General features: G+C 41.6%; 2 protein-coding genes across 7 annotated transcripts in view; one reads left to right on the forward strand and one right to left on the reverse strand.

The window, feature by feature from the left end:
• arfgap2 (ADP-ribosylation factor GTPase activating protein 2) overlaps positions 1-8,895 on the forward strand; it is a 45,331-nt gene extending 36,436 nt beyond the window's left edge. For 4 of the 5 annotated variants that reach the window (XM_069903631.1, XM_069903629.1, XM_069903632.1 and 1 more), the window contains one exon: positions 691-2,145. In XM_069903631.1, coding sequence (XP_069759732.1) covers positions 691-708 — 18 coding nt within the window. In that variant the 3' untranslated portion in view covers positions 709-2,145. Of the gene's footprint in view, positions 1-690; positions 2,146-8,513 lie in introns of those variants that run through there. The other variant, XM_069903628.1, reaches the window with a different exon arrangement.
• slc23a4 (solute carrier family 23 member 4) overlaps positions 7,710-22,661 on the reverse strand; it is a 51,656-nt gene continuing 36,704 nt past the window's right edge. The window contains exons 10-13 of one of the 2 annotated variants that reach the window (XM_069903633.1): positions 13,177-13,285; positions 12,140-12,235; positions 8,095-8,324; positions 7,710-7,987 (exon numbers count right to left, since the gene is read on the reverse strand). In XM_069903633.1, coding sequence (XP_069759734.1) covers positions 8,101-8,324; positions 12,140-12,235; positions 13,177-13,285 — 429 coding nt within the window. In that variant the 3' untranslated portion in view covers positions 7,710-7,987; positions 8,095-8,100. Of the gene's footprint in view, positions 7,988-8,094; positions 8,325-12,139; positions 12,236-13,176; positions 13,286-19,581; positions 19,742-22,661 lie in introns of those variants that run through there. The other variant, XR_011346642.1, reaches the window with a different exon arrangement.

Consider the following 22,661-nt stretch of genomic DNA (forward strand, 5'->3'; position numbering starts at 1 on the left):
GTATTATTCAGTAAAAACTGGTTATAACAAGATACAAATTGAAACCCAGTCCGTTGTTATCAAAATGGATAAGCCTTTCAGTGTAAAAATCTTCTTGTGAAGTTTGGCTCTGTAAAATAATAATTCCTACTAATTTCATAATATTAAGCAGTAATTAAATTGTAAATTCACCTTTTAAGCTCAAAACATTGTTGTTCAGTTGAACATGGATGAACCTTTGTAATTTACGGATCTTTCCTGTAAGGTGTAATCACTGGCAGCTTGTGCAAGATTTCAATTCAATGCATTTTGTTTATAAATGTTAAGGCTCATATACTACACAGTTGGCTTCATATAAAAGTTGGCTTTATAAATTATGATGAGTTCCAATGCACTGAAGACTGTGAAATTGTTCTCAAATATTCTCTTCAAGGAAAAAAAATATCAGTAATTCATATGGATTCATTTTAGTATCAATATAAATTTATGGAGATCCTGTCGTGGTGAATGTGAATTCTTTTTCATTGACTTCTGGCTGTTTCGTCTGGAGTTGCTGGGATCCACAGCTGCTTGGCAGAATCAATTTTGTTTTGAGACCTATATTTTTTTGCTTTGCCATACTATGAACAGTTTCTTTATGCTTCATTTATTTGGTAGTAATAAGTCCCAAAGACCTTTCTCGTCAACAGACCATTCACTTGTCTTTTTCAGGATCGATATGGCTCCTAACAGGATGTAAACAATATAACGAAATGAAACCTTTCCGAGGTGATTTACATTTGGGTGCCTGATACATGATTGATTATCAAAAATATTTTAAAGGATTATTCATTTAAAATGAAACTATTTTGCACAGTTCGATGCTTACTTTGCATCTGCTGATGTCTATCCTTGGTCCTACTTGAGTTTTCCCAGAGTCAAACTGCCTCAGGTGAAACTGCTTTGAAAAGAGAGGGAATGGGAAATGCTCAAAAAATGAAGATGGCAAATTAATTTTCAAGTCATTAGAATGGGATTTTTTTTTCTTGTTTTAAACCAGAGAGGAAGGTGTTAAGAAAGTAGAGCTTTAGTTAGTTTGGGAAAAGGGTGCAATATTCAGTTTTTAAAAAAAAAGAAAAAAGCTATACAGATATATATTAACGTGTGGGTAAATGCACAACTAAAAAGTGCTCTTAAGAATTTGGTTTTGCTTCTTTAAAGAAACAGTGTTTGTCTAACTAAAACGCTACCCTGAACACTCAGAAAGAGAGAGTGTGTCTTTTCATATCTGGATTGTTTGTTTACTGGAACTGATCACCTTTTTGGGTTGGTTAAACATTTGTAAGGTAGAATTAATTGTTTATTGGTACTTCAACCAGATGATGTGCCAAACCCCCTTGTTTGTGTTTAGAAGTATGTAGGAAATTGGAATATGAAATTTAAAATGGTGAGAAGACTGCAATGCACCATGTTGAGAATTACAGACAGTTGGAAGGTGATTGTCAGCTATTTCTGTTCATAGCAGAAACCTGTGAGATGTGCTTTTTGGAAAACAAATTTATTTCTATTCATGGGACCAATGAAATTAATGTAAATGGTAATATACTGTTGTATATTGTAATGAAACTTTAATTTTGGGTCATTATGTTTAAATTGCATACTTTTCTCATGGTTAAAAAGGTGGACTGAGATTTGTAACAACATGTATTTCTAAAAAAAAATACATTTGCTTCAAGTAAGTGATTCAATATTGGAAATGAACAAAGTAGGAAGCCCCAAGCAATAAATGGATGATTATAATAAGATTTCAACAACTGAATGAAGTAAATGTATTACATATTTGGACTAAAGTACCAAAGTTCATCAGCATTAAAGATTGGCATCTGGACTGCAGAACAACAAAATAGTTGTGTTATAAAATGCTGACCTAACGATCTGAGCATACTTGTGTGTAGAAAGAAAAAGATGTTTCCCTTTATGAAAATAAATTTCTTCCTAGGGGAAAAATAAATGTTAGCCCTTGTTTGGAAGTTTTAATTTGATGAAAGAGAGGAAAACATTTCAAGAGTGATATTGTTGCCAATATTTTTTTTGTGTGAAGATTCATGGTTGCCTCAATGCATTAAGGTGGAAAGCATGCTGAATCGGAACTATCAGCTGGAGAATAAAGTATTTTGTCTGTCCTTGCTCTCGCGTCTTGACCTGGTTCTTCTCTCACATATTTCTGGAATCTAGCCTGTAGCATCTCTTGATGAATTCAGGAGTTGCTGCAGATTTGTAAAGCTGTTGGATATTAAGCATTATTTACCCCATGGAGAATCCAGTGGATCGCAATGAAATCTGCTTATATTTGATTTCAACAGTTGAATGTTGTGACATGCACTAAAACAAAATGTGTTGGAACTACTCAGCATCAATGAGAAAGCAACAGAATTTAACTTTCAGATCAATTATCTGTCATCAAAATGCTTAGGGGCGGTTGGGAACAAATTGGAATAATTCCCATTTAAAGTGGATGACAGTTTGCAATTGGAATCCACCCTCCTCTTGTCTCTCTGGTGACAATTAGTGAACCCTTATACCTTAATACTCATTTTGTACTAATGCACCATATGAGGTGCACCAGATGTGTTAATGCACCATATGGATAGGAATACACGATAGAAAGGAAGCTTGGAAAACATAGCCTTCTATTCATATATGATAGATGGTAATGAGAAAGAAGTTACTATTAAAATGATGGCAGCAAAAAATAGTGGTTCAAAGAGAATGGAAGGAAATTGAAGATGTCCTAAATTTCTGTATTTATTTCAAAAACACATGCACCTATTTGTCTTGTGTTTGCACTGAATCTTGATGTAATATAGAAGTTTCTAATGTAATGATCTCCACTAAATCATTGCTCTCTCAGCAGCAGCTGTGCTCGCAATCGCCCTCAAGTGGCAGAAATGGGCACAATTTGTTTGTAATTCAGTTTTACCAAAAGTCTCTTTAGAAGTGGCATGTCCTTTCAATATTCCCAGGAAACCCAGTGCCTTCAGACTCATCCATCGTTAACCAGGTATCTTTATTTCCATGCAATGGCCATTTGGTTTGGAACATATCCAAGAATGAATATGCAACAGGTGTGACTTAATCAAGACCTGCATGGACGAGTGTGTGCCTGTTCGCACATACCGGTGTTCCCCAACCAGAAGTCCTGGATGAATCAGAGGATTTTCAACCTGTTGAGGGTGAGCTCAAGGGCATTTAAGCCCGGGGATCTAGATCTCTACAAGAAGTCCAGGTATGATGTGCAGAAGGCAGGGGAAGCTAGAGACAGATACACACCAGCTATGGTAGGGAGAGCAGGCCATTATAGCCTACAAAGCGAGGGCAAGCACCAAAGATGGCTGTGATGCTTCATTATCCAATGAGCTGAACACCTATGCCCGCTTTGAGAAGAACCTTACAGAGCCTACTAGAATCCCTGCAAAGGATGAGGACTCTGTGATATCTGTCTCAGGGAGATGTTAGAGCATCATTCAAGAAGGTGAATCCTCGCAAGGTGTCAGGCCCTGGCAGGGTACTGAAAATCTGCACCAACCAACTAGCTGGAGTATTCACGGACATTTTCAACATCTCATTGCTGAGTCAGAGTTTCCCACCTGCTTCAAAAAGGCATCAATCATCTCAGTACCCAAGAGGAGTAGAGTGAGCTGCTTCAACAACCACCACCCAGTAGCACTAACTTCTACTGTGATGAAATGCTTTGAGAGGCTGGTCATGGCCAGAGTTAACACATACCTAAGTAAAGATCTGGACCCACTGCAATTCACCTATCATCACAATCGTTCCTCAGCAGATGCAAACTGCTCTCCACTCAGCTCTAGATCACCTCAAAAATAGCAATTCTTACATACAGCTGCTCTTCATCGAGTACAGCTCAGCCTTCAATACCATTATTCCCTCAGTGCTAGTCAAGAAGCTACAAACTTTAGGCTTCTACCCTCTCTGCAACTGGATCCTTGACTTTACCTTTGGAAGACCACATTCAGTACGAATTCTCCTCCTCACTGATTATCAACACAGGTGCACCCCAAGGATGCACGCTTAGCCCATTGATCTACTCATTCTACACCCATGACTGTATGGCCTGGCACAATTCCAATGCTATCTACAAGTCTGCTGTGACATCACAGTTGTTGCAGAATCACGAACAGCAATGAGGAAGTGTACAGGAGGGAGAGAGATCAGTGGTGTAACACCAACAACCTTGAGCTCAATGTTAGCAAAACCAAGATGAAAGTGAACTTCAGGAGGAAGTCATGGGAACATGACCCAGTCCTCATCGAGGGATCAGTAGTGGAGAGAATCAAGAACTTTAATTCCTAGCTGTCAACATTTCTGAGGATCTGTCCTGGAGCATCTATGTTGATGCAATCACGAAGAAGGCTTGTCATTGGCTGTTCTTTATGAGGTGTTTGAGAAGACTCTCTAAAACTTCTACTGTACTCTAGAGAGCATTCTGGCTGGTTACATCACTGTATGTATGGAGGCGCCAAATCTCAGGTCAAGAAAAAAACTCCAGGGGTTGTTAACTCGGCCTGCAATATCACAGGCACTAGACTTCACTCCATCAAGGACATCTACATGAGGCAGTTTCTTAAAAAAAGCAGCCTCTATCCTCAAAGACCCCCACCACCCAGGCCACGCCCTCTTCACTCTGTTACCATTGGGGGTAAAAGTACAGGAGCCTAAAGCCTGACTTTTATGTTACTCCAGAACCAATGTAGCTAACTCTTAACTGAAATGGCCACAGAATCCACTTGATTCAGTAAACAGTAGGAGCTCATCCATTCAGGCTTAACTTAGATCTGCCTAGGCATCAGAATACACTCAGAACCAGAACCCCCATATTCAAACATCTATCTGAAATAGTTATACTCACAAAATCAATAGCCCGTGGATTCTCTTGTTGGTGAAGATGTTCCACTTTTTCAAAGAAGTATTGAGAACTTCCTTAAAGGACCCTTCAACCACCTGACATTTCTTGCTGTGACAGAGCTTAGAATGAAATTCCTGGTTGAGGAGTTTGGTATTGGGAATAAACACTGATGTTAGTTACCTCGTCTTGTGAATGGAATATTGGTGGTACTTCCCAAAGCAGATCCAATATTATGACAGTAAACAATCAGGAAGGAGCAACTCTAGGGGTGCTCAAAATTAATTCTGGCTACCATGAGTCCATGGCAAATCTATGGAATTCTCTGCCCATTGAAGCAGTGGAGGCTAGCTCATTAAACATATTTAAGATAAGATTGAGTAGATGTTTGCATAGTTGAGGAATTAAGGGATATGGGATAAAGACAGGAGCTGGAGGAGAGCCTATCAATAGATCAGCCATGATCCTATTGAATGGAGGAGTATGCTCGATGGGCCAAATGGCTTACCCCTGCTCCTCTTTCTTATGAAGGAGTGGATCCAATGACCAAAGAAATCTATTAACAAATGTCATCTGTAGTCCATCCAAAGATGATAAATCATTTGAATTCCATTTTACATATTAGTTGACATAGGGCCTGGGAGCTTTATGGGTGAGAATATATATTCCAGAAATGGTCTTCATTGTCCATTAGAAAGAAAACACAATAAGACAAGAAATCTGGCTGTCTTAGGATAATGAGGGAACTGGCATAGAAGATCCGGATGTGACCTTTCCCTCATTGATCTATCTGTCAGAGCATCTGTCCAAGACTATGGGTAAAATTGGCCACAGTGCAGAACCTAGGGAGATGAAAATGAAACACGATAGGCGGCAGACACTGTGATTGTAGTAAGCACACTGAAATACTGGAGAAACTCAGCTAGGTGAGACATCAGATGGTAGCAGAGGCAAATAGCCAGGAAGGACACGTGGCTGTGAAAGTGAGTGAGTGAGAACATGGTCACAGAGCGTGAGAGCAGCAGGAAGTACAGAAGGGAAGCAGTGGGGGAGACTGCTCACAGAGAGACTCTCACAGGACTCTCAGTGGCCACCCATTTCAATTCTCCATCCCATTCCCTTGCCGACATGTCTGTCCATGGTCTCATGCACTGCCAGACTGAGACCACCCGTAAATTGGAGGAACAGCACCTCATCTTCTGATTGGGCATCTTCAAACCGGATGGCATTAATAGCAACTTCTCTGGATTTCGTTAAACCCCACCCACCCACCCCCCTTTCCTCAGCATCTCTCCATTCCCCGTCTCCTTTTGCACAGACGTGATAAATGCTCACCAAGTCCCTTATCATATCCAATTAACACCTTTTGATGGTCTGGATTCCTTCCCCATTGTTTGAATTCTGAGACTTTCTGATATATCCTGCTTTTCTGATTTTTCCTTGAAGAAGGGCTCAGGCCCGAAACGTCGGCAATGTATCTGTCTCCTATAGATGCTGAAAAGACCGGCTGAGTTCCTCCAGCATTTTGGTGTGTTTATGGAGATGAAATCTCAATTTCACACCCTCACCGTGTGACAATAGGTTCATGGTAAAAAGGAGTAGTTTCAAATTCATCTAAAGCTCAAACTCGGAAGCACGAGACCCTGGAGGCTGTTCACACTGAACATACTCAGTACAAAACTGTACAGGCTCTTCATGTCAAATTAGGGAACCTTGTCAGGTATTGGATACCTAAAAACAACATGCCAATTTGAAGTAAATAACTTGCTACAAACAATGGAAAAGATGAACGCTTTGAAGTTCTGACATGGCTGTGAGTGTTGGTGGCACTTCTCCAATTCTCGTTTTTCACTGAATGATCGCCAATGGGTCCAGAATTACCGGAGGTGTTAGTGAGCAGATTTAATCCATTTGGACAGAATAACTAAAAATGACAACTCTCATGGTTAAGCCAATCCAACCAATGTAATATCTTGCGTGTAATGGGAGTACTGTGTGGGTTTTCGGATCAGCATGAATCTTTAGACAGGCAGTGAAAGGATGTAACTTATTTTTAATCCCTTTTGCAAGCATGTACACTTTGTTATGGAAAAATACATGCAAGCATTTTACAACTTCATGGTAAGAAGATGGGAGGCAATTAAAAAGGACGGAAATGTCACCCCTCATTAAATTGAAGATCAATAATAACAGAGTAAGATTACAGAAAAAGAAAACAATAGTGATTAGACGAGGTGTTGAAATAGAATCCGAGCAACCTGGAAATATTTGCACCCAGCATTTAAAAAATGAGAGAACAATTTGTCATTAATGTATTTACATGGAGAAACTTTCTCAAATTATAGCTGAATCAAGATAACTTGAATCACATAACCATTTTTTAAAACTGGATTCCCTTGAATTATTTTCAACACAAGACCACATGCATATTGTGCTTTTCCAAGATTCACCTCAGTTAAGGCAGTTGGATGTATTTCTCTCCCCTAGTCCATGGTAACTCATGCTAATACAATCTAAATACAAGGTATAAGAGCAGAAGTTGGCCAATCGGCCCGTCGGGTCTGCTCTGATCCTTATCACTCAGCCCACTCCCCAGCCTACTCCCCATAACCCTTGAGGCCCTGACTAATCAAATACCTATCAATTTCTGTCTTAAATACACCCATTGACCTTGCTTCCACTGCCACCTGTGGCAACAAATTCCACAGATTCACGACCCTCTGGATAAAGTTCATAGAAATGCAAATATACACTGTTGTAAAACTCCTCGAATAATTTAAATTATTACTAAATAAGTAGCCCAAAAACACAAGAGCAAATGTGGCGTGGTCTGTTTTATTACTTGTCACAAGAATGAATGTGAAAAAGTTAGAGACAAACAACTGAATGGGATTGAGGTTTTCATTCTGATGTAAAGCACCGAAATGCTGGCGGAACTCAGCTGGTCTTGCAGCGCCCATAGGAGGTAAAAATGTATTACAGATGATTCAGGCCTGAGCCTTTCCTCAAGGTTTTCATTCTGATGACAGGCTGTGACAGTAATATTCTCTCATAACCTTGCAAACTTGAAGGACCACTGACATTCACTTTCCACCTTGTTGAGAACTGTTATTAAGAAATCAGAGGAGATTAAAATTAAGGTCCAAAAATATAAATAAAATGTATCGCAGTTTGTATATATATGAAAATTAGTTGATTGAAAGAATATTTACACTGTATTAAAATGGAGTTTCCTTATGAACTTCAGTGTTCCCTTCCATCCTCTCTTCATGATGAGGTTTTGTGTTTGGGCAGAAGGGAATATATCTCCTCCAAGCACCAGTGCAGCATCTGGTGCCAATGCCAAAAGGTAAATTGTAGCAATCACTTTCACTTGCGACTTTATCACCATCATCAAAGAGAGTTTGCTTCCAACTGACTATGCCTCGTTCTTTCTCTGTACCTGAGAAACATAGAAATTATTCTGGCGCACAGTTCACTGCATGCATGTGTGTTAATGAACAACTGTTGAAAATTTTCTCATTGGGTTTGTGCTCGTACATATATTAGTGAGTGCATTGCATATTGTGCATGCATTTTGGGACATACTGAATTAGTCATTATGTTTTTCTTTTCATTCCATTGATAACAGGGCTTACCAAACACCTTAAATTGACCAGAGATCTCCCAGACTGGAAGGTGATCTCCTGGGCATGGCAGTTGGAGGAATAGAAGATCTCCATGCTTGAAATTTTACACTGGCATACTGCCCACCACTTTCCATGATGTCACCACAAACTCTCACCCTGTGACTCACTCATCACCGTGTAGTACACCTCAGATTTCAGACTTGTTGTCAGAGTACATACATGACATTACCTACAACCCTGAGATTCTTTTTCCTGCAGAATTTTAAAAAAAATCTACGCAGCATAAATGTAAACAAATGAACTGTAAACAGATAACGAATGTAAGCAAACTGACTGTGGAACAGAGAATTTAAAAAATAAAGTGCACAAGTAAGAGTCCTGAAATGAGTCTCTAATTAAGTTTGTCATTGAGGAGTCTGATGGTGGAACCTTGTGGTGCGAGTCTTGTGGCACCTAAACCTCTTTCCTGATAGCAGCAGCGAGAACAGAGCGCGTGCTGTGTCATGTGGGTCTTTGATGATTGCTGCTGCTCTACAATGGCAGCATTCCCTGTAAATGTACTCAATAGAGGGAAGGGTTTTGCCTGTGATATCCAGGGCTATGTTCACTACTTTTTGGAGGGCTTTACGCTCAGGGGTATTGGTGTCCCCATACCAGACTGTGATGCAGCAGTCAGTACACTTTCTACCCCACATCTGTAGAAATTTGCCAGGGTTTCTGGTATCATACCAAACCTCTGCAAACTCCTGAGGAAGTAGAAGTGCAGACGTGCATTCTTCACGATGCTATTGGTGTGTTGGATCCAGAAAGATCCTCCGAGATAGTGACTCCCAAGAACTTAAACTTGCTCACCCTCTCCATCTCTGATTGCCCCAATGATCACTGGATTGTACACCTCTGGCTTTCCATTCCTGAAGTCAACAATCAGCTCCTTAATTTTGGTGATTAACTGACCTCAAATTGTCTATTCCAGGTGGGATGTTGGCAACTGATAGAAACTTGGAAATGGGGAAAAGAATGTTTTCAAGCAAGAGAAGTAGTTGAATGGAAAATGGTAATAGGTATTGGGGAGACTAGCAACTGGTTAAGTGTACCTTATTAAATGGACTGAATGATGACAGCTCATTACTATCTTCTAAAGGCCATTTAGGGAGGGCCAATACATGCAGGCCTTGAGAATTAATTAAAATAAGAAGTGGGGTCTAATGAGAGAGAAATATTGGGAAGAATAAGAATAATAGAGTTAGAAGAAGTAGTAAATTGGCAACTGTAAATAGATAATGGGGGTAGGAGATGAAAATACATGGGGAGAGAATGAATATGTTGCATTTCTGATTTAGGAGATTTAAATTTTATAATTTAGACATACAGCAAGGTAACAGGCACTTCTGGCCCATGAGCTCATGTTGCCCAATAACACCAATTGACCATATGTTTTGAAGGATGGGAGGAAACCAACATAGACGGGGGAGAATGTATAAACTCCTTACAGACCGCACCAGATTCGAACTTACCAGCATTGCACTAACCTCTACGCTAACCATGCCGCCCCTAAGATGGAAGAAGAAAGGGTGAGGTCTCTAAGCAAATGGAGAAAACTGGGAATGGGGGCCAGAAGATGAGATTAGGGATAAAGAGAGACTGAGCCCATTTATTCCATGTTTTTCTGGAGATGGACCTCAAGTCACTTTTGAAATGGAAACAAGAATACCATTTGAAAGGGGAATTAAATAATTGTTTATAAGGAAGAAATATGAAAAGATTTGAGAGATTGGTCTTAGAGGGAAAGCAAAGTTCCTCCGTACAATCTGTTGGTTTAATTCTGTTTTAGTTGAGGTTCCCATTTCAACATCATCTTCACTTTGAACATGGATTCAAAGTAGAATTAGTGGAGGTAGAGAGGGAAGGACAAACAGGCCCAGTCTCATTTTATTGGAAGCACTCGAGGATTCAGCATATGTTTACAAAATCCAAGGGAGCTTCAGGGCTACTGCAAGTTACAGGTAGGATATTGGGATATTGATCAATTTTCTACCAGTCACATAAACTTCAGTGAATGATCATTTTACTGATCCTTATGAGGAGGACACTGGATGTTACCATTGCTATTGGGCATTAGCGCAGTTTCATCAAAGTTAGCATCAATTACTGAGGATTTAGTTTCCCTCTGCCTTTTCTCGGTATTTTTATTACTGGAATTTTCAAATTTCTTGAATGACAATTGCAAGCATAAGACGTAAAACAAAGATACTGAACGGCAGGCACCTTACATGCAGGCCATATACTCGTATTTATTCCTGATGGAATAAATGTGGTGCCATATACATCCACCTTGCTCAAACATTGCATGCTTTTATCAACAGGATTGTTTCAGATCATGTGGGCAGCTATGTTGCAGATGGTTACCTAGCATCTGATTTTTTTTATTCCAGGGATGTGGTCTTAGGTGAACACCTAAAAACGCTGAAGCAAAAAACCTGCTGGAGGAACTCAACAAGTCAGCTGGACAGCATCTATGAAGGCAGAGGGATGGTCAACATTTTAGGACCTGATGCTGGGTCCCTCTGCCTCCACAGATGCTGCCTGACCTGGTGAGTTCCCCAAGCAGTTTGATGTTCTCTCCAGATTACAGGGTTTGTAGTTTTTTTTTTGGTCTCCTTGCACACTGCAAACGTGCATTTATAGCACAGCAACTGATTAGAACCCAAAGGCTTTGCAGATCTCTGAAGCTTCAGACCTTGGATCGAGGTAAACGTAACGTTAATTGGACAGTGGCACAGCAGTTAGTATTGTCACTGCAGAGCATCACCCACATAATCTAGATCCTGACCCCAGGTGCTATTGGTTTGGTGTATCCACGTTCTCCCTGTGACCGCGTGGATTTCCCTAGGTGCCCTGGTCTCATCCCACATTCCAAAAACATGCTGATAGGTCAATTGCCCCTAGTTCAGGTGTGTGGTGGAAATATTAGGGAGATGTTGATAGACGTAAGAAATTGCAAGGAGATAAGTGATGGGTTGGAATTGCTTATTTGGGCTGAATGCCCTCCTACATCATTGGGAAATACAAATGAGTACACCTATAAACATACAGCATGACAACAGGCCCTTTCGGCAAATTGCACCCAATTGACCTACAACCCCTGGTACATTTTTGGATGGTAGGAGAAAAATGAAACACCCAGAGAAAACCCATGCAGGCATGGGGAGAACATACAAACTCCTTACAGATAGTGCAGGATCAAACCCAGTCGCTGGCACTGTAACAGGGTTCCACTAACGACTATGCTAATCGTGGCGATTGGGTCATAAATGAATGCCCAAGTTGTGATCTTCTGACTGAATGTTATCGTAAGATCTGTGAATAGTGCATTTTATGGCCAGCCAGTATAGAGGTCTGAATGTATCCAGGGGACTACAATTTGTATGCAATTGATTAGACAAGAAGATGTGTGCTTCTGTGTCCTATTGTTGAACAAGGCTGATTCCCCTCTTATGAAGTCCAACCGAATAAGATGTTGGTTCCTTTGTGTTCTTACCCATGTTAATCTTCTTTACCTCAACTTCATTATCACAACATTGCAATTTTATTGCTTGTAACATCACAATATGTGGGAATGGAAGCTTACCTGGAATGGTGTTATCAAGAAAGAAACCCCAAAATCCTCCAACAAACATATTGGTCGTTAAAAGTACTTGTATGACTTGATCAACTGGAAGTACTCCTGGGAAGCAGAATATCTAGTTTAATTTTTTTTGTGCTTATTACCATTTTCATGGAATCCTGGCTGAATTACATAGAATGTCCTTATTTTATAGCCCAAAGGTGAGATTGGATAAGAGACAGAGAGATAAGAGATGGGGTTTTGGCCACATTACAGTAAGTTTATTGCATCAGAAGAATCAGTAAAGATGCCAAACATTTCCCTGGGACAGTGTGTACATAGAGGTAGAGGTAAGTGTTCATCTTCACCACTCATGTAAAAGATCTTGTAAAAGGTCCGACATAAATGCAAGAAACATTATCCATTTCCAACTATAGTGAAACACAAAAGTCTGCAGAAGCTGTGATTGTAGTAAAAACACAGAGATGCTGAAGGAACTCAGCAGATCTCACGGCACCCGTAGGAGGTAAAGATATATAACCAACGTTTCAGGCCTGAGCCCTTCTTCATGGTATGGGAAGAAGCAGGCAGGGCCTGAATCAAAGAAAAAGGAGAGGAGTTCAGACCAATAGGTGATAACTGGATATGGAAAAGAGGGCAGGAGAAAGGAAAGGTAAGAATTGATGGGGGTGGGGGTGGGTGGGCAGTTGGCTCTGTGAATGCTGAGGTAAAGGAGACAGAGAGAAAGAGAGAGAGAGAGCACTACAGGAAAGGAAACATGGGGTCGGGGGTGGTGGTGGAGAAGTCGATGTTAATGCCATCTGTTTGGAGGGTTCCCAGACGAAATACGAGGTGAAGTTCCTCCAATTTGGCAGGGCATGAAGCTATAGGCAGGTGTTTCGGTAAGGGAATGGGGTGATGAATTGAAATGGGATAGAAATCCATTTTCAATTAGACTTATTTGCAAGCTTGTTCACAAGTCACAAAATGGATGATATTTTTTTTCAGTTAATTTATTTGCATAATTATTCACAGATCTCGGCACAAGGGTGTGTTCCTACCTGTTTGTATAGAATCTGGATGTTTGTTTACCCAGTTGGGTATGACCATGCCAGCAAACAAAGAAAATCCAAAAATAACAACATTTCTTGAAGAGTTCATGTCTACAAACTAAAGGGAATAAAAAGAATAATAAGTGAAAAGGATGCTTGTCTTTACCTCCACAGTTCAAAGTATGGAAATATAATGACACAAACAAAAATAGATAAAGCATCAAATGAAGTAAAAAAACCCTTGAATCTTTGCAAAATCAACCAGAAATATAAAATATCGACAGCTCTGCAATCCACAGACTAGAATTTCAACCACCCGAGCCAACTTTGCAGGTGTTGATTGGACTCAAAACCATTGGTTGTACTGGACCAGAATTGACATGATAATGAGCTGGAAGTGTTTCATCTACCCGACAAAACATTCAGTATGCACAGTTCCAGCTGAAACAGTTGTGAGATAGAAATGAAACATGAAAGTACTGTAGATGCTGTGATTGTACTAAAAACACCATGCTGGAGAAACTCAGCAGGTCACACAGCATACTTTTGTGATATGTTTCCTCCATTGTATATAGTTAAGATTGACTACTGTACATATGGAGCTGGCCCGCCCTCTGACAACTCATACCCTATGACTCCTCCCCTGTGGTCCTGGGGCATAAAGGTCGAGCCACCTCTCCCTTCCCGCCATTCCAAAACCTGGATCCAGGCCAGCAAGGTCCTTCCGTACATTAAAGCCTATCAGTCCCTCTGTCTAGTCTTTGTGGATACTGGTAGTGCATTACAATACTTTATGTGGCAAAGATAAAGTTACATAATATAGTTCGGGCTCAGGCCAAAAACATTGTCTTTATGTATCTTTATGAAGAGTTCAAGCCCCAAACCTTGGTTATGTAGATTTACTATATAAAGCTTGCTGAGTGACCTGCAGCGGTTTTTTTTTAAAAACTGCTGTGAGATAGGTTGCTGACCTTCTTCTTGGCAATTCCTCAGGGATGAGGATGACTTGTGTCTGTTTTTGAGGTGATGGGCAAGGCCTGCTTAGGGAACCAGTTTCTTCCACAGATATAGCAGGAGCTGAAAGACTGGTCAGATGGTTAGGTAGTGTCTGAAATTATCTGCTCCTTCTATGCACTCCTGTTGCATGGCATTGTGGTTCTAAAGATGATCCTAATTGCTCCTTTCCATGGGCTTGCAGTTGCCAGGAGTCGGTGAAGATATTTACTTCTTCAAGGAGGCTTCAGGCATGTCATTGAATCTATTTCTCTGACCTTTCAAATAAATGGCATTGACATTGACTTCTCCAATTTCGGTTAACCACCCCCTCTCCCTTCTTACCCCTGTCACTTTTCCACCAGTTCTGTTTTTTCCCCTCTCTTTTTCCCTGTTCTTGGTCTCCTTTCACAGAGCCAAAATCAATTCTCACCTCTCCTTTTTTCACATCCAATTAACATCATTTGTTGGTCTGGACTCCTCCCCCACCAGTCTTCAGCTGACACCTTCCTGTTCTTTGCTTATTCCTTGAAGAGGGGCTCAGGCTCGAAATGTCGGTAATATATCTTTACCTTCTATGGATGCTGCGAGACCGGCCGAGTTCCTCTGTGTGTTTTTACTTTTTATCTGATGGCCTGGTCATCTTTTCTCATGATAGTGCTTGGAATAAAGTGTTTGCTTTGAACACAAAGTGACCTCCCTACTGTAGCTGACTGAGAGCAACCAGGAACTCATGAAGGGGTTGTCAGCCTGGAAGATGATGATCTTTTTGAATTTTTATTTTATTTTTACAGCAAATTTTAAGGACTTTGCAAAACAGCTGTGGACAAGTATATCCCCACCAAATCATTCAAGGTTTTCCCCAACCAGAAGCCCTGGAAATCCAGAACCTGTTGAGAGCCAGATCACAGGAGTTTGAATCCGGAAATCCAGATCACTTCACAAGGAGCAGGTACGACCTTCAGAAAATCATCTCCCAGGCAAAGTGGAGATTCTGGACGAAAATGGAAGCAACAGCTGTGGCAGGGCCTAAATGACATAAGCTGCTACAAACCCAAAATCTAGATCAGTAGGAGACAGCAAAGTTTCATTCCCCAATGAACTCAATGTCCTCTTCACCCGGTTTGACCACAAGAACAAGGAAGGTCCACCACTGTGCATTCCCATGTCCCCTGATGATTCTCTCCCCTCCGTATCCGAGGATGGGGTCGAACTGCCTTCAGGAGAAAGAATCCAAGGAAAGCGCCCAGTCTGGATGGAGTACCTGCCCAACTATTAAAAATCTGTGCTAACTAATAACAAAAGTATTCACAGATATCTTAATCATCTCACTCCGGCAGGGCATGGTACCCACCTGTTTAAAACAGGTGTCTATCGTACCAATGCTCAAGAAGAGTGAGGAAACCTGCCTAAATGATTATCAACTAGTGGCACTTGCATCAGTGTTTTGAGAGGCTGATGTTGAAGCACATCAGTTCCTGTCTGAGCAGTGATGCAAATCTGTTCCAGTTCACCTACTGTAGCAACAGTTCTATGGTGGATGCCATCTCACTGGCTCCAAACAAACCCCTGGAATTCCCAGATGCAAAGATGCATACATCAGGATGCTCTTTATCGACTACAGTTTGGAATTTAACACCATCATCCCCTCAAAATTGATCAGCAAATTCTAAGACCTGGGACTCAACACCCCACTGTGTAATTGATTGGCCATGGATAATCTACTTGATCTTCATTTCCCATCATATCCCTCAATGACCGTTATATCCAGAATCCAATCTATATTTTGAAAACCTGATGTCTGAGCCACGACTGACCTTTTAGGGAGAGCATTCTGAAAATTCACCATCCTCTGACTGAAAATGTTCCCATCTCAGTTCTAAATGGCCTATCCCTTAACCTGAAGCTGTGCATCTGTGTCCTGGATCCCTCCGCAAGGAGAAACATCCTCAAGCCTGTCTTGTCATTTAACAGCTTTGAACATTTTGGTGAGATCACCTCGCAATCTTTAAGCCAGTGGTTCTCAACCTTTTATTTTCCCAATCACATACCACATTGCTCTTGTATTGAAATAGAAAGTAATGGCATGAGATTTTTCTTTAAATCTTAAAGCAGGTAATGCTACAATCCCTTCAAGTTTGGGATGTGAAGATAAAGATGAAGAGGGCTGAAGGAGATGATTGGTATCAGAGAAAAGAAGCCACCCTTACTAACCACAGGGCACCTCCTATGGCAACCAACCTGCAAAAGGTTGAGAACCACTGATCTAAACCCTGGAAATACAGTCCCAATCTATCAAACTCTTCTTCTTTGGCTTGGCTTCACGGATGAAGATTTATGGAGGGGTAATGTCCACGTCAGCTGCAGGCTCATTTGTGGCTGACAAGTCCGATGCGGGACAGACAGACACGGTTGCAGCGGTTGCAAGGGAAAATTGGTTGGTTGGGGTTGGGTGTTGGGTTTTTCCTCCTTTGTCTTTTATCAGTGAGGTGGGCTCTGCGGTCTTCTTCAAAGGAGGTTGCTGCCCGCCGAATTGTGAGGCGCCAAGATGAACGGTTGGAGGCGATATCAACCCACTGGCGGTGGTCAATGTGGCAGGCACCAAGAGATTTCTTTAGGCAGTCCTTGTACCTCTTCTTTGGTGCACATCTGTCTCGGTGGCCAGTGGAGAGCTCGCCATATGACACGATCTTGGGAAGGCGATGGTCCTCCATTCTGGAGATGTGACCTACCCAGCGCAGTTGGATCTTCAGCAGCGTGGATTCGATGCTGTCGGCCTCTGCCATCTCGAGTACTTCGATGTTGGTGATGAAGTCGCTCCAATGAATGTTGAGGATGGAGCGGAGACGACGCTGGTGGAAGCGTTCTAGGAGCCGTAGGTGATGCTGGTAGAGGACCCATGATTCGGAGCCGAACAGGAGTGTGGGTATGACAACGGCTCTGTATACGCTAATCTTTGTGAGGTTTTTCAGTTGGTTGTTTTTCCAGACTCTTTTGTGTAGTCTTCCAAAGGTGCTATTTGCCTTGGCGAATCTGTTGTCTATCTCGTTGTCGATCCTTCCATCCGATGAAATGGTGCAGCCGAGATAGGCAAACTGATTGACCGTTTTGAGTTTTGTGTGTCCGATGGAGATGTGGGGGGGCTGGTAGTCATGGTGGGGAGCTGGCTGATGGAGGACCTCAGTTTTCTTCAGGCTGACTTCCAGGCCAAACATTTTGGCAGTTTCCGCAAAACAGGACGTCAAGCGCTGAAGAGCTGGCTCTGAATGGGCAACTAAAGTGCCATCGTCTGCAAAGTGTAGTTCACGGACAAGTTGCTCTTGTGTCTTGGTGTGAGCTTGCAGGCGCCTCAGATTGAAGAGACTGCCATCCGTGCGGTACCGGATGTAAACAGCGTCTTCATTGTTGAGGTCTTTCATGGCTTGTTTCAGCATCATGCTGAAGAAGATTGAAAAGAGGGTTGGTGCGAGAACACAGCCTTGCTTCACGCCATTGTTAATGGAGAAGGGTTCAGAGAGCTCATTGCTGTATCTGACCCGACCTTGTTGGTTTTCGTGCAGTTGGATAACCATGTTGAGGAACTTTGGGGGGCATCCGAGGCGCTCTAGTATTTGCCAAAGCCCTTTCCTACTCACGGTGTCGAAGGCTTTGGTGAGGACAACAAAGGTGATGTCGAGTCCTTTGTTTTGCTCTCTGCACTTTTCTTGGAGCTGTCTGAGGGCAAAGACCATGTCAGTAGTTCCTCTGTTTGCGCGAAAGCCGCACTGTGATTCTGGGAGAACATTTTCGGCGACACTAGGTATTATTCTATTTAGGAGAATCCTAGCGAAGATTTTGCCTGCAATGGAGAGCAGCGTGATTCCCCTGTAGTTTGAGCAGTCTGATTTCGCGGAAATACAGTCCCAATCTATCAAACTATCTTTGTGGTAAATCCACCATTCCTGGAAGCAGTCTTGTGTATCTTTGGACTTCCTCAATGGCAAGTGATTTGTTTTGGTAAGGGGACTCAAATTGTACACAGTACTTTTTTGTACAACTGCAATAAGATTTCCTTTCTGAATAGCAACACTCTGCAATCCTTTAACTAGTTATCAATTTTTCTATTATGTTCACCAAATTAGATGAGCTCACATTTTCCACATTATATTGCACCTGCCATGTTCATGTCTGCATCCCTGGTCACAATCCTGCCTAGTTTAACATTGCCAGCACACTTAGCAAAGTGTCATCTGGTCCAATCAAATAAATTATTGACACAGATTCTGAACAGCCATGGCCCAAGTATCCCATTAGTCACAGCCTGCCAACATGAGGAAGGTTCAACCCATTCCAATTCCCCGCCCCATTCCCATGCTGACATGTCTCATATCCTGGCAAACTGAGACCACCTGCAAAATGGTGTAACAACACCTCGTATTCTATGTAGAGACCCTGCAACCAGATGGCATTAACATCGACTTCTCTGGTTTCAGTTGGGCAACCCCTCCCCCCACCCATCTCTCTCTTACTCTCTCCCTCTTCCAGTTCTGCATTCGCAGAGCTACTCCCTCCACCAATCAATTCTCACCTTTCCTCTCCTGCCCTCCTACCCATGTCCACCTGTTGCCTGTGCCCCTCCCCCTGCCCCTTCTTCCCTCCTCCCCCCCCACCCCACCTTTTTGTTTTGGCGCCTGCCTGCTTTTTGTTTGTACCCTGACGAAGGGCTCAGGCCCAAAATGTTGTCTCCTATGGGCGCTTGGGACCCGCTGAATTTCTCCAGCACTTTTGTGTGTTAAATACAATCACAGCATCTGCAGACTTTCATGTTTTACTCTATCATATTATTCTTTTCAAAGTGTTCACTTTTTATATCCTTTGCTGTTTCATTTTGGAATTTTCCCTACCCCTGAGGTTTAGCCAATAGATCAGTTGTTCCCCGTTTGATTTCTCCCTCCTTTCTTAAATGGCAGGGTCACATTTTCTCCAATCCCAAACCAATTTCAGAGATTACAGAATCCTGAAAAAGGACAGAGTTCATCCATTTTTCATAAAGTTTCTCCTGCAAAATGTTGGAAGGAGGCTTTTTTTTAAACAGGCTACCAAATAGTACTTGCGATACTGGATGCATTATGACTCAATAGCAGCAGGAGGAACATGACAATCATTGGAGATTAACCTACGTACAAAAATGGGCAAGTACCATTTGCTGCAATGAATTATGGAATCCAGATGAATTACTAGGATCCAGTTCTTGGGATGGATCCGTTTCCAATTCAATCTGTTCCTCTGGAGCATTTTCCTGACTAATATTCAAGACACAGAAAACGCTAGAGGAACCCAGCCGGTCTCACAGCATCCATAGGAGGTAAAGATATATCACCGACGTTTGGGACCTGAGCCCTTCCTCAAGGTATGCGTGAAAGAAGACAAGCCTATCTTTACCTCCAATAGACGCTGAGAGACTGCTGACCTCCTCCAGCACTTCTGTGTAGTATCTACTACAATCGCAGCATCTGCAGGCTTTCATCTTTCACTCCTTCGGCTCTTCGTTCTTGCCTGCCCTTAACTCTCTAATATGTCCTGCAGGTTTTGGCATTTTCTTCTGCGAAGACAGACATAGGAGAATTGTTTCAATCCTCTGCTTCTTTCCTTGTTCCCATTATAAATGTCCTTTTTTTTTGTCAGTAAAGAACAACATTTACTCTCACTAGTCTTTACCTTTTCAGATTTCTATGAGAGCTCCTGAATATTTTTTTAAGTCTCTCGTCATTCCAGTCCTATGTTCTGACATGCTGTTTGTGATAGTACAGATTCTATCACCAATGTGTATATGTACAGATGGTAGTGTAGGACGACTGTGATTGGCTGAGAGCCATGCCTACTGGCAGGTCTTAAAGGATTGCTCCTAGCCAGATCAGGTCATTCTGGACTGGTCGACCTACTTGTGATATGCTCCAGTCTTTTAGTTAATAAAAGCCTTGATTTGGATCAACAAGTCTTTGGTTCTTTCAACGCGCTCTACACTGTTCTTTATCCATTTCTTCATCCTGCTGAGTTCTAAATTATTCCAAATCCTCAGGCAACTTCTAACAACTTCATACACCTCTTCCTTTGACTTAATACCAACTTCTCATGGCCTTTAAAGGAACTTTTTTTTGCCACGCTGCATTATTTCTTCAAGTGCAGATCACTGCATGGTACTATTCACTGAAATCAATAATTAACCATAGCCAACTCTCCTCTCACAGCCACACGCTTTCCTTTGTTGAACTACATCACTTTCAAACTCAATGTCAAATTTAACCACTCTAGCTGACAACAAGAACATCAATTTTGTCATTGCATTAATATTATCTAAGTAATCCACAAGAAAAACAGAACATTCATCCGGTCAGACAACATCTAGAGAAAGAGAAACAGAAAAAAAAACATTTCCAAGTCTTTTCCAGAGGGGTTGCTGTCTAACCAGCTACAGAGCACGAAAGTGCTTAGAGAAACTGCGCAGGTCATGCAGCCTCCAGAGAAAGTAAGAGGCGGTTGGCATTTCAGGCCTGAGCCCTTCAGGAGTACCAGAAAACAGGCAGACGCCAGAATAAAAAAGTGGGAGGGGGATCAGCAGGGGAGGAACATGGACTTAGAGTCAAGAGGCTATAGGTGCATGGACATGGGAGGATGGAAACTGAGAAGTGATAGGGGCAAGGGCAGGGGACTAAGAAAGGTTGTTCTCTAACAGGAGAAGGAAGGGAAGGGCTGGGGAGAGAGGAAGACAGAGAGGTGAGAGAAAGAGAGAAGCTAGGGGAGAGGGTGCTCACGAAATTGGAGGTCAATATTGATGCCGTCCGGTTGGAGATAGTTGAGTCAGAAAATAAGGCGTTCCTTCAATTTGCAGGTGGCCTCAACATGGCAGAACATGAGACTTTGGTCAGATATGTCAGTGTGGCAATGGGTGTGGAATTGAAGTGGATGGCCACTGCGAGGCCTTTGCTGTTACAGTGGACAGAGGGAAGGTTCTCATTGAAGTGATCTCCCAAGCTTGTCCAGTTTCCCTGATGTCTAACCTGTTGTAAAACCTCCAGCATTTTCTGTTTTAAAATTTCATGTTTCCAGCATTTGAACTTTTCGATTTTCATTTACACTGTAATACTCTTTATCCTTTGTTGGATCCCTGACATATTGACCTAGAAAGAAATTCAAATACACTCTGTTGTCCTCTTGTTGCAAATTTGATTTGTCCAATTTGTACGTTAGTCCCTAATGACAATGACATTTTTCTTGTCATACACAACCTTAGTTTACTGAGTTATGCCTGCATCTAATTTTACAAATACTATTTTGTGGCCCATAAATTACTTCCACCAATATTTTCTGCCCTTTGCCATTGCTAAGCTGGATCCAAATTGATACTAATTCTACATCATGACCAGTCTCACCAAGTTTATTCCATGTCTGTAGGTGAAAGTTTTCCACAATAACTATATTGCCCCTGACACATGCACTGTTAATTCCCTGGTTTTGGCCACACTCAATATTACAATTACATTTTAGTTGCTTATAAATAACACTTATCAGTGTTTACTGTTTTTTATTAAATCTTGTCTCCACCCAAATCAATAATGATTCTACATTATCGTACGTCAGTCAACCCAATATCGTTTCTCATCAGTGCACTGATTTCCTCTCCTATTGGCAGTGCCATACCATCCCCTCTTCCTGAATGTTGCCTGTTTTCCCTTAAATGCTAAATATTCTGCAATATTTACTTTCCAGCTTCACCCTGCAGCCATGTTGCAATAATAGCATTTCGATTCAGCTCATTCCATCTTTAGTTGGCCTTTAATTAATTTGCCTTTCCAAAATTCCTGCAAGTGTTGAGATACAGTGCCTTTTATCTTGTAACCTTTAACATTTTCTGCCTTTACTGCCTGATATTATTTTTGACATCTGTTTATTTCATTTACTTATTTTCTAATTTCCCTCTTGGTTTTTCCCCTACCTGAACTCCCATTAAGGTTTGCATCTCCTTGCCAGGCTATATTAAATCCTCTCGCACAGGGCTCGCAGACCCCTGGCAAAGATATTGGGTCCCAGACATGCTGAGGCCAATGTCCCATTTATCCCTAATTTACCTGCTTTTTCCATCACATTTTTTTCTGCTTTACCTTATGTGGCCGACATCATAGACTAGAAATATAGAATCCTTCAGCCATTGCTCATCAGGCATGTATTGTGTTAACGCTTAAAAGGAGCTGAGACCCAGTTTTCTTCCCCATTACTCTGTAAATTCCTCTTCAGGTACATAACCAGACAGCTCTGGTCTCGAATCTTTTTCCCATGTTCTTCCAGTAGTGTGTTCTAAGTCTTAATATTTTCTGCTTTTAATGCCTGATATTATTGTTGACGTCTGTTTATTTCATTTAGTTATTTTCTAATTTCCCACTTGGTTTTTCCCCTACCTGAACTCCCGTTAAGGTTTGCACTTCCTCTCCAGGCTATATTAAATCCTGTGAAGAGATCCCTTCTCA

The sequence above is a fragment of the Narcine bancroftii genome, chromosome 11, assembly GCF_036971445.1.
Source record: "Narcine bancroftii isolate sNarBan1 chromosome 11, sNarBan1.hap1, whole genome shotgun sequence".
Taxonomy (NCBI): Eukaryota; Metazoa; Chordata; class Chondrichthyes; order Torpediniformes; family Narcinidae; genus Narcine; species Narcine bancroftii.